At 41.9% G+C, this 12565-nt stretch overlaps 1 protein-coding gene across 1 annotated transcript; it reads left to right on the top strand.

Annotated features, from left to right (window-relative positions):
- The first annotated feature begins 262 nt into the window (after positions 1-262).
- Positions 263-11018, top strand: PELO (pelota mRNA surveillance and ribosome rescue factor). Its single transcript, XM_010395247.4, has 3 exons — positions 263-350; positions 6354-7142; positions 8259-11018. The coding sequence occupies exons 2-3, from the start codon at positions 6417-6419 to the stop codon at positions 8688-8690; spliced, it is 1158 nt and encodes a 385-aa protein (XP_010393549.1). The 5' UTR covers positions 263-350; positions 6354-6416; the 3' UTR covers positions 8691-11018.
- The last annotated feature ends 1547 nt before the right edge of the window (positions 11019-12565 follow it).

The following is a 12565-nucleotide window of genomic DNA, read 5'->3' as shown; positions in this document are numbered from 1 at the left end:
GGAGATTTGGCTTTATTTGTACATCCTAACGCTGGGCTAATTCAACGGGGAGGTTTCCAAGGCTCTGAGATCTTTAGGGGGGTGAGTCGGGGGAAAACTGTGTGCGGTGGGAGGAAGCTAAATGCTCCTTAATGCGAAGAAGCAACGTAAAGACTGGATAACAAACAGGAAATGCCTAACTCGGCTGAGAGGCGGACGGGCGGTGCAGAGCGCTGAGCTCCACCGGCAGCGCAGCTCTGCCGGGCGCGCCGGCGGCAGGACCGCTCCCGCCACCCCTGCCCTTCGCCCGGGCTCCTGGCCCCCGGCTCGCAGGAGCCCAGGCATGGCTGCCTCCTACTGGATGCTGACAGGTGAGGAAAGTCCTGTTTCTGCCTTGCCTTGAAGACTCAGGTCCCTAAAGCAGCCCTGCTCCCGGCGGGAAGCGGGTGAAGCTGGTAGGGTCTGGCACCCAAGGCACGGCGTCCTCCCGCCCCGATCCCTGCCTCGGGAGTGCCCTTCCCGGAGCTGCCCTCCAGCCGCAGCCCGTGAGGGACCTCCTCGGTTTGCTTCTCTCTGGGAACTTTAATCCCTAAACCAATCTTAGAATCTGGGGGGCCAAGGGGTGGTTGCTAGATGAGGATGAATGGCTGAGTAGGCATACTGTAATTGAATCTGGCTTGGAAGAAACAAGTTTGTTTGGTTTTGTGGGTTTGGTTTTTGGTTGGTTTTGATCGTTTTTTAAATTAGGATAGCTTTTTTGCTTTCCTCTGTTTGGCTTTCAGACTTCTGACTGGTAAAAGGGAAGTGAGGAAGCACTCACTCCACAGAAAGATGAGTTTATCCGGAGATGGAATATGTAATACTCTCTTTTAGGGGTTCATTGATTTTAAGTGACTTACTTGTTTTTCTAGAAAAAAAGAATACTGCAAGTAACAATCTCCCTAGTTAGTCAGTCTGTAGTAACATTTTGGATCTGAAATCAGGGGAATCCAAGAAGTGGGAAAGAAGCTCAGGCAACGCTGGGATTCATGTGCTTGGAAACTTGGACATTGAACTCCCCAGCAGCTCTTGCGCAGGCAAGTAGCACATAGTGAACCTGAAGCAGTTCCCCCTGAAAGAGGCAAAGAAATCAATTTCATAAGAATTGTCCAAATGCAGGCAGCAGCAAGTGGGGAAAAGGCAAAACTAGAGTTTTCCCCTCTTCCCTCTGTGCTTATTGTGCAAGACAGAGCAAATTCAGGAAAATGTGAAAATCTGAATATAGCATTTTGGCATGCCATATATAGTTGTTCTTAACTGTCTTTACTACTATTACACAGTGACATACTCCAAAACATGCTTTTGTTTGTGTTCCTTCAAAGAAGGATGCTTTGTAAAGCAGCAACAATTTAGTGTGTCACAACTTCCCTTCACAGTTGCAAAGTTGCCACAGTACTGCTGAAAGATAATTCACCAGTAATGGCAAAAAGGTTTACTGTCAGATAGGAAAACATTTCAAGAGCAAGTCTCATCCAGATTTGCCAGGTGATTACTTTTTTGGTGGTGGTGGCAGGGGGGTTTCTCTTTTAAAAGGTTGGTGGGAAAGAGAATAGACTTAGAAATAAGAGGAGGCATTAGAGATACCAAGAAAAGGATTCAAATTGTCCCTGATAAATAAGCTAAGTAGTCCTACATAAGCAAGTCAAAATGTCATAAAGATATGGACAAGGGGTTTTCTTCGCAAGGAGAACTATAGTGGCATGAAAAATTAATTGAAAAATAAATTACATGCTGCTCTTCCTGAAAAAGAAAAAAAAAGGCAAATAATCTGGCAGATCCTAGGAGACAGAAAGAAACTAGAAGGAAGGAGGTACATAGAGATGTTATGTACTTTTGTGTATTTACATAGATCTTTGTTCTTTTTCAATTCAGCTTGATTTGATGAGATCTCTGAGAATCTTGACCACAGAAAGTCTGACATGCAAACAGACAGAAGTGCACAGAGAATTGAGAAACTTGATAAGGGCTGAGGAAGATGATCTATGACAAAAGACTGAATGAGTTAGGCTTGTTTATCTAGTAGAAAGAAAACTAAGGTCAAAATGTTGAACATTTCAAATACAACTATTTTATCCAAGTATTATTACTGAGGATATTATTCCAGATGTCAATATTTCTTTGTTTTGTGAGAGCGCTCAGTCATGATTTTCCATATCGCATATGTTGGTTTCCAAAAATATTGATGAATACTTAGTTCTCCATGTCCAACAAAGGACAAAAGAAAATCAGTGTAACTGACTATGCAAAAATTTTAGGCAATATTCAGAAGAATTTTCTCACTCTCAGGTAAAGAATTGCTAGGCTACCAAAAAAACCCCACCCCTGTATAATTTCCTTCACCAGGACTTTTGATGAAGTTGGATGAACAGCTATAAGGGATGGCTGAGTTTACCTCAGCTGTCCTCTGTGTAAGTGGTTTGACTAAGGATCTGCTGAAGTTTTCTCCAGCCCATTTCAACAGATGAGGAAGGAAGAAGTCAGTCTAAAGGGTTCCATTACCTCTAAATGCTTCTTCACTTAACAGTGTTATGCAAAGCCTGTTCCATCCTGGACTTCTCTCCTTATTGGTGATGGTTTTGTTGTACTTATCTTTATTATAGAAAAAGATAAACAGATAAAGACAGAACTGTATGCAGAAAACGAAGTGGTCTTTGTACAGAGCCTTACAGGCAGGACAGCCACAGACCAAAGTCAAAGCATGCAAAGAGATGTTTTCCCAAGTTTCCGTCTTGATCTTTCTCTTTCATCTTCCTTTGCTCTTGCACAACAATGTCCAACATTTCTCAGCAGACTTCCCCCTATATTAGAGATTCTTTCCCATTAGTTTTTCTTTTCCAGGATGTGAGCATGTTTGCATGAATTCTAGCTGAAGTGGCTATAATATGGAGGAGAGAGGATTTCCTAAAAACATGACCTCTCCTCTCTAAAATCTGTAGATAACCCATCTCCATAAAATAGATGACCAAGAATTGAAGATGTATGGCAGTGTGTCTCAAACATTTTCAGAATAATAAACTTAGATTACCAGCATGGCTCCAAAATCCCTGTGAATATACACTATCACCATTTTCATCTTATCTTGAATTGTACTTAAAAAGATCCAAAAATGGATGACAAATTACTGCAATTATTAATACCTAGTGATTTATTGCAAGAACTGTTAGGTCCTACACATAGTCTCTCAATCTTTTACCAAGACAGGAACAGGCTATGCAATTTTGTACTTTTATGTTAACACTGTATGTAGAGTTAAAACTACCCACTTGTTTTGGCTCTACTATGGTCAAATTCATCTCTCTCCCTGCCATGAGCAAAATTAGAATGAACTTAGAAACTTATATGGTTCTTAATTTTTTTGAGATGTTTTTCTTCTACTGCTCATACTTTTGACATACTCAAATAATAATACCCACTATTTACATTTTACCAGAGAAGGCAAAGCATCATCACTAGTAAATATTTTCCTTTGTAAGCTGACAACAGTCTTGCTGATAGTGGATACATCATTGAAGTTTACAGTTGCCAATAAATATTTGTGGATCAGTGTTCATAACTCTATAAATCTTACAACTTGCTGTTTGAGAAGAGGCCCATATCAAAATGTCTCTTTCTACCACGTAAAATTTTGAGTGGAAATTTTGTTACAAAGTTTTTTTCTTTGGTTGTGGTTTTGTTTGTTGTGAGATTTTTACTTTTGGGGTGGGTGTGGGTGGATGGGTGTGCGTGTGTGTTATTGTGGGGGTTTTTTAATGCAGCGAGCCACCTATTTTTCTGAATTGAACATTTATTTTCTACTGGATGGTACTGGATGGCAACTTGCAACCTTTATCTAAAATATATTGCATCTCCAGGGATGTGAGGCTGCTTGTAAAAATTCGATTGGAACGAATAAGCACGGAAAAGTTTGTAAATACACAGCAGTAAAAGAATAAAAAGTAAAATACATTTTAATGTGGAAGGTAAACATGCACAACTATTTTTTCTTGAAAGAACAGCATGAGGTCAACCCTTGCAATTTTATAGTTGCAAAGAACATAAAGAACATGTGCCATAAATTCACCATTAAGCATTTATAAAGATAAGTGAAAGGAACTCCTAAAGTAAAGTTGAATGCACGCTCTCTCCTGAAGGAAAGCTGAATGCAGAAGCTCTCTGCCTCTGTTTTTGCACTAAAACATTAATGCAAAATTATTAGTATGTACAAGCTCCAGTTAAACAAACAGTTACTTACACATGTGGTTATGTTATATTCCCTTGGGTGGTCCCTGCTTGGACTATTCATGCTAACAGAGTTATGCATGTGTACTCACAGGAAGAGAGTCTGAGGTCTGATAAATAAATCCTATTATGTAATATCTGATAAAGTTGTTTTTACACAAGTATCAAGCTTAGGGAAAAGGAACGCACATTACTGGGCCAGATCTGAGTTCACTGTCCTGTCACAACTGTCTAGAGCTAGATACTTCAGAGAAATTTATAGGTACACCATAATGGGAGATATGGATTATTTTTGCTCACAGTAGCCTTGTATCTCAATAAATTCTTGACTCCAAAGCCTTTCCAAGTCAGCAAATTCCATAATCCACAGTGGGTTGTTTTTTCATTAAAAAAAAATAGCTAATAGAAACCAGAAACTTCCTTACAGCCACCTTCTCATCTGTAAGAAGATACCCTCATGCTTTTCTGTTACCAGACTGTGTAGTCGTTCCAAACTTAACGTATCTGTTGCAACTGCCCTGACACACTTCGCATGGCACATTAGTGTGCCTACTTTGTCAACCCTTTTTTATTTAATCATTTCTCATGCAAGCATTTTTTTTATATTCTCCATTCATTTCCTTGTTCTACATTCATTCTGCAATGGAGTTTTAGTGCCATATTCTGTTTCAAAAATAAGCCACAGAACTTAGAATCACAGAATTACAGATTTTTAAGGGGTTGGAATGGACATTAAAGATCATCTAGTCCCAACCCACTAGATCAGCTTGCTCAAGGTCTTATCCAGCCAGTGCTAGGGCTGGGGCAACGAGAACCTCTCTGGGCAACCAGGGATTAGACATTATTCTAATGTCTAACCACCCTCAAAGAAAAATTTCTTCCTATTACATAACTTAAATTTCCCCTCTTCTAGTTTGTACCCATTACTCATTGTCCTGTCACTACAGCTCCTGATGAAGAATCCCTCTCCAGCTTCCCTCTTCCCCTTCAGAGACTGGAAGGTTGCTATGAGGTCTCACATAACCTTCCCTTCTTCTCCAATATTCCTCTCTTCTTGTATAGTAATACAACTTTTTATTATTTCTGGTTTGTTACACCTGTCTAGAGTGCAAATTGAGCTGGGTAGTGATGGTTCAGGTCTGTTTTCTTTGCAAATATCACTGATGTGTGTCTTAGCAAGGCATGTTACTTCTCTACGTGAATATCAAGCTTCATCTGAAATGTGCTTATCTGCCTCTCTAGGGTGTCAGAACTCGAAGGAAGCCAGTCAAGGTTCAGTACTGGCTGAAGTGTAGCTTGCAAATTTAACAAAAACATGTTAAACCGGAATTCAGTTTAAGAGCAGGGTCCAAGTTCAGGTTCTGGTGTTGTTTGCGTCTGGTTTTCATTTCCACGGGTGACGGCTGCCTCGGTCCGCCTCAGCCAGGCGGCGGCGGCTGCTGCCGGGTGGAACTGCAGTCCCCTGGCTCCCTGGCACTCGCTGAACCACGGAACTGTAACTCTCGCCTCTTTCGCCATCTGCACCTGTGACTTTCCACAGCTGCTTGGCTTTGGCAGTTTGGTTTTGGTTTGCTTTTTTTTTTCTCTCTCCTCTTTTCAAACACGGTGTGGCACGGTGTTAGGAGCCTTTAGGAGTTTGGACCGCTGCTGTAAAGCGCTGGAGAGGAAGGACAAACGCGGGGGGAACCCCCTCCCGGCGAGGCAGTAGCCGACTTCCACTGCTCGCAGCACTCGGCAGCAGCGCGGCTGCTTCCCAGCCCCCCCGCCCTCACACCGCCCCGGCACTTTTCCTTCCGCAGGATGAAGCCTCGCGACGCGCCCGCAGCTTACCGCGCGCAGCGCGCTCCCGCGACGCCCCTCCCGCGCGGCGCCCTGCGCATGCGCCGGGCCTGCGGTGACCGGGCGGGGTGGGGCGGGGGCCTCCCGGCGGCGCCTTAGAGGGAGCGGGCTCTGTGCTCATGCGCCAGCTGTGGACGCCGCGCGTGCGCGTAGGGGCTGGCGGCGGGCGCCCGGGGGACCGCGGGCTGGGGGTGCTCAGGGAGGGCCGCTTGGGTGTCCGTCCGTCCGGGAGTGTGCGGCCCGCCGGCTCTAGCCCTCAGCGTGTCCTCCCGGGGCAGGCCTGCTGCCCGCTGCTGCTGTGACACAGGAGAAGCCGGGGAGCGAAGCGGGGAACCGCCGGGATGAAGCTGGTGAGGAAGGACCTGGAGAAGGATAATGCGGGGCAGGTGACGCTGATCCCCGAGGAGCCCGAGGACATGTGGCACACTTACAACCTGCTGCAGGTGGGTGACAGCCTCCGCGCCTCCACCATCCGCAAGGTGCAGACCGAGTCGTCCACGGGCAGCGTGGGCAGCAACCGCATCCGCACCACCCTCACCCTCTGCGTGGAGACCATCGACTTCGACTCGCAGGCCTGCCAGCTGCGGGTTAAGGGCACGAATATCCAAGAGAATGAGTATGTGAAGATGGGCGCCTACCACACCATCGAACTGGAGCCCAACCGGCAGTTCACCCTGGCAAAGAAGCAGTGGGACAGTGTGGTGCTGGAGCGCATCGAGCAGGCCTGCGACCCGGCCTGGAGCGCCGATGTGGCAGCCGTGGTCATGCAGGAAGGGTTGGCTCACGTCTGCCTGGTCACCCCGAGCATGACGCTTACTCGTGCCAAGGTGGAGGTGAACATCCCCCGCAAGCGGAAGGGGAACTGCAGTCAGCACGACCGGGCTCTGGAGAGGTTTTACGAGCAGGTGGTGCAAGCCATCCAGAGGCATATCAACTTTGAGGTGGTGAAGTGTGTACTGGTGGCTAGCCCAGGCTTCGTGCGGGAGCAGTTTTGTGACTACATGTTCCAGCAGGCAGTCAAGACTGACAACAAACTTCTGCTGGAGAACAGGTCCAAGTTCCTACAGGTAAGGAGCTAAGCAGTCACCAGAGTGGGTAAAAAGAGGTTTGAGAGTTGTGTGTGATAGTAAAAGGTAGTTACATGGGAAATAAGTCAGTAAAGAAAACAAATTTCTGAGTGAGCATCCTGAGGAAATTATTCTCGTGCCTCCCAAACTATAAGGGAGTTGTGTGTGGTACCAGGGATGGTTCCTGTCTAGGATACCTTAATGTGGTGTAGAGAAAGTAATAGATACTTCAAACTCCCTGTAAAGATATACATACTCCTCAACTAAGTGTAAAGTGCAAGTTGGAAAATACTTTGCACTGTTACTCTGTCACACTGTATAGCATGCATGTTTAATAACAGTTTTCTTGAGATTTTTTTTAAAGTACCTGGATGTGGTATAGGTTAGTGAATTTTGTTGTTAGTTTTGTACTACATAGTTAAAGGCTGTGCATTTTGCCTTGTTTCTTCGTCATCTCACTGATTGTGTGAGTGGGGGTGTTAGCCTTATACTGAAATAGGCATATTCAGAGCCTAAAATAAGTTTTCATAAGGATACTTGTATAATTTTTAGGTTGGAGTACCCCTGTAATCTGGGGGAAGGGGGAGTGAAGTTGGTCCCAGTGCTTAATGGTCCCAGTATTTAGGAGACCCAGTGCACCATGTGTAGCAGAGTGATAACAGTGAGAAGTTTTAATGTACTTCACAGCTTTGCAAGCATAATAATTATGCAGCTAGAGCTGATGCTTTTACATTATATACCTGCAGTCTTAAGGGGCCTTCCTTTTCTTGAATGCTTTAAAAAAGAGACAACCTTAGATCTTAGTTTCTTAGTAATTTCAAGTAGCCTTACCTTGGGAACTGTTGAGAGCAGCTCGCATATTTAACCCAGCCTTTGAATAAGAGAGACAGTTGTCTTGTGCTTCTTGAAAGACAGTTCATGGGATTTCGTATAGGCTTCAGGTTGCAGGAGAGATTCTTTAAGAAAACAGTTTTGTGTTTCAAGAAGGAGCTAAGTTCCCCAAATAACTATCAAGATTATTATTACATATCATAGAGGATGTTTGTGATTGGTTAATCAAGAAAATGGTCCTTTTACTTTAAAAACACCAAACTTTTGACTTTGTTTTCACTCTAGGTCCACTCTTCCTCAGGACATAAATACGCACTGAAGGAAGCACTCTGCGACCCAGCTGTAACTAGCCGTCTTTCTGACACTAAGGCAGCTGGTGAGGTCAAAGCCTTAGATGACTTCTATAAAATGCTGCAGCACGAGCCTGACCGGGCTTTTTATGGGCTGAAACATGTGGAGAAGGCCAATGAAGCCATGGCCATTGATACCCTGCTGATCAGTGATGAGCTTTTTCGGCACCAGGATGTGGCTACACGTGCCCGATACGTTAAATTGGTAGATAGCGTACGGGAGAACATGGGCACAGTACGCATTTTCTCCAGCCTCCATGTGTCTGGAGAGCAGCTGGGCCAGCTGACAGGGGTGGCAGCCATCCTGCGCTTTCCTGTTGCTGAACTCTCTGACCAGGAAGATGAATCTAGCTCTGAAGAGGATTGATAACATTGCTTTCGTTCCACAGTTTCTTTTCCATGTCATGTTGCAGTGACGTTAAAGGCCCTCCCAACCTGAGTACTGTGTGCAGATGTACTATGATATGTAATTAGAAGGTTTTAGTAGTAAACATATGCATACATTTATATAGCTTTACTCGGCACACTACTTGATACCTGATCTATGGTAATAATTACTGGTATGCCATGCAAAGCAGATCTGGATCACCAGCAGTACAAGAAACTAATTTGGCTCCCCCAATGCTGCTTAGTCTGCATGTTAAGGCAGACTGCTAACTTAGTGAAATGTGTAGGAAAAAATAGTAAACTAACAAGGACAGATTCATGTTATTTCTGTTCAAATGCTTGAAAAGAGTATTGCAAAACAAATGTAAACTTCTTCATGGAAGACCTGTCAAAAATGTGCTTGATCTTCATAGGAACTCCCTCTTCTTCGTAGGATGTGTCAAAGGAATGGGGTCAACATTATCTCTTAGAGCTTTGTGTGGTGGTGTTTTAAGTCTAACCACTTAAATACTTCTGTGAAACACTTGACACAATCTTTTAGGAACTAGACCCTTTAAGTTAACCATTTCTTCGCTAACATGATAGTAGCATCTGCAGGACAAATAGTGGATCTCAGTGCACCAGTTTAATTATCTTTTTGAATGCTGTTACCTGGGGAAATTGTCCTGAAGACTAACAAGGTGTCATTGACTGTATTCTGCTGAATTGGCATTATTTAGCACCCAGTTCTGAGAAAGTATGGGAAAAAGCTTAGAAAATCAGGACTTTAGTTTCCACTAGGAATCTTTTGATAGCAAGTAGTTTAGGTAGGTTTCTAACCTGGTATTCTATTTGCCTATCTCTTTCAAAACATACATAAGCTGGGATACAGAAATAAAGATGACACAATTATAAATCAAACTTCAGCTTAAGACTGTGGTAGCTGTAAAAGTGCAAATTGCCTTTTCAAATATTTGATCTGCTCAAAGTACTGAGAGCCACAAAGAGTTTTGTGTCTTCACCAGGCAGTAAATCTTAGGCTGAGGAAGCAAACTGTTTTCAAATTCAGACATAACCTGTGGTTGTATTGTTTAAAGCCAATATTTGATGATGTGGCTTGTGTGTGTAAATAGGCATTCCTTTTTTAAAACGTGGTGGAAGACAAGAACAGGAACCACAGAAGAATTCTGTAAAATGGAAAGTGTCAAAGGAGTGGAGCATTAAAAAATAAAACCACCAAAACTCCTAGTCTAGGCAGAATATTTTAGGAAAATCATTTTTAAGGGTAGTCCCCTATGTTCATGGGTGCCAATCCTTTGAATTTAATATTATCTATTGGTAGCTGAAACATTAGTCTAAACTTCTTGATAGAGAAGTATTTTTGAATTAAAGCCATCTCCCCTTTTCTACATTATCCACACAGTCTAAGGAATTCTTGAACAGAACTTATATTAGAGCTGTAACACTTCAATTCTTCTTCCACTGAAGACAAGGAAGCCCATTGAGACACTTGTTTACAGTCAGCTTGCACGCATAAATTTTATTATTTGAGCTTTGCATTTTTGTCTTGAATGATGTTGGGTGCCGCAAATCAAAGAAGGCTCAGGTAGGCTTTCTTTACCAGTTAAGACTGCTTAAATTAATTAATTTTTTTTTAACTTGCCTAAGTTGATTATACACTTTTCCAGCTAGAAAGCACCTTGATTCCGTCTGTATCTAATTTAATGTAAAAAATATAGGAAACAGAAGAAACTGACCAGGAAATAGTAATTATATGCAGCAAATTATGGCGTTAAACTCATGTCTGAGCAAGTCATTAATTCCTCCAGGCTGTTATAGGATGGTATAGTAGTATATTCCCTTTTTCTAAGTAAAGCCAGTTTGTTGCGGTTGCACACAAATGACACACTCAAATTTGTAGTACACCAGAAATTCTTAATTTATTTCTCAGCAAACTCTCTGAAAGACAAATCAAACTGTTCTTTGGTTGTGAGATGGATGGCTATTTTGTCAGACCAAGTTGGTTCCAATTATTCCATTTTAAACCAGAAATTATGAAGAGGTTTTGCTGTGTACTGCATGATTACAGTGGCAATTTTGTGTTTTGTTCCTGCAGTTACTACCAAGGAAAGAAGTGGCCTTTTTTGTGTGTGTTTGGTTTTTCTTTCATCTGCTAAGAAAATGTGAAAATAATGATTCTTTGAATTACTTACACTTAGAATTAAAAATCTGCCATGACTTTATATTTGGTGTATTTTTATTTTCTTTTGGCTATTGCTATCATGTTGTTAAGTCTCTGAAGGAAATACACATGGAATTGCCCAAACTATGGAAGGATGGGATTTCTTTTTTTTTTTTTGGTAAGCATTTTTGTAGTAAAATAAATATACAATCACTATATATACAAATGCATCCTGTTTCAGGAAACAGCTTAAGGGCTTGGTATTGAAAGTGGGCTGTGTTCAGTAGTTGCAGATGCTTGACCTGGCCAGGTTCCAGGGTTGCTAGTATCTTCCACATGTCAAGGAATTTTGATTAGTTGAAAAGTCCATATTGACAAAGTTGCTTGCTCAATGCAGACTTTAGTTGGTGTGTGTAGATAACACTTGCACAGAAGATGCATGCTATCAGTAGATCAAAGGAGTGAGTGCTGGAGCCATGGGAAAACATCTGTTGTGTCTGTTGGTTGGAACTAAACATACATGAACTAAAAAATATATTTTAAAGTGTTCCCATTTAGTTTAGAATTAAATTCGGACATAATTCTGTGAATTAATAGTGTGATTTAGCTTCCAGTTTTTCAGTTCCCGAAATGAATAAAGACACATTGTCAGACTTCTTAAACCTTGTTACATTTGGTAGGAAGAAAGCTTTAAAAAGTATCATGAAATCAGATTGATCTAGAACCCTGCTGTGCTATACAATGAGTCAAATAAATTTATTCATTTATTCATTTGCCTCTGGCAAACTTGCATTTTGGAACAGGCCCCAGTTTCTTGGTTCTGTCACCTTTAGCATTTAAATCCACTTATCATACACGTTTTTGTGGTTATTTATCAGCTAGTTTGGTACAAAATGCAAGGTCACCACCAGCTAGAAACCAAAACAATCCTACTAATTACAAGGCAAAACAAAAGATAACTCTTTCAGTAAAATTGTAAAGCATTTAACCGTACTTGACTAGAGAATTCCTCATCTCCCTCCTCCTGTCTTCACCCCCTCCAAAAGTACAAGGCCAGTAATAAATGATCTTGGGACCATCAGTGTAACAAGAGTCCATAGCTCTGCAGTTTAATTTGTGGTGGGACTAGGCACAATGTTTATAAAGCCATGTAAATGTCTAAAGTAATTTTCATTTGCTACTGTTCTCTCATAGGTTAAATAGCTCTGAACTTTAAAACTAACTTACCCTTTGAAAATTTCTTATAACTTCTGAGCTGCTGACCTTGGTTTGCTTTCTTTGGTGAAGGTACATTATAGCTCACTTCTCATTGGACTAATATATCTCTTAAGCCTCTCAAATTTCTTTCTGGAAGCTAGATTATACATCCAGAAAACTGTACTCTTTATATAATAATAATAAGTGTATAATAAGAATAAGTGTAATGTTTAGTCCTGCCACGTTTTTTATGCTTGACTCAAGTAGGGCATTGACTTGGATTTGAGGATAACTGCTCTTATGATACAGAATATAAAGGAAAGAAATGTCTTCAGTCTAACAACCAAACTGTGTATCCCCTACGAACTTGTGCACTTGACTGTTTTAGAAATGCTCTATAGCTTTTCTGTGAAAAAATTGACTCCTTAGGTGTCTTACCCTAAAATAAAGTGTGAGGAAAAGGTTCCTGAAATCATAGTTGGTTTTTTGTTGTCTGA

Source organism: Corvus cornix, chromosome Z, assembly GCF_000738735.6.
Source record: "Corvus cornix cornix isolate S_Up_H32 chromosome Z, ASM73873v5, whole genome shotgun sequence".
In the NCBI taxonomy this organism is placed as follows: Eukaryota; Metazoa; Chordata; class Aves; order Passeriformes; family Corvidae; genus Corvus; species Corvus cornix.
Note: the sequence above shows the minus strand (reverse complement) of the source record. Positions and strands in the feature narration are given on the sequence as shown.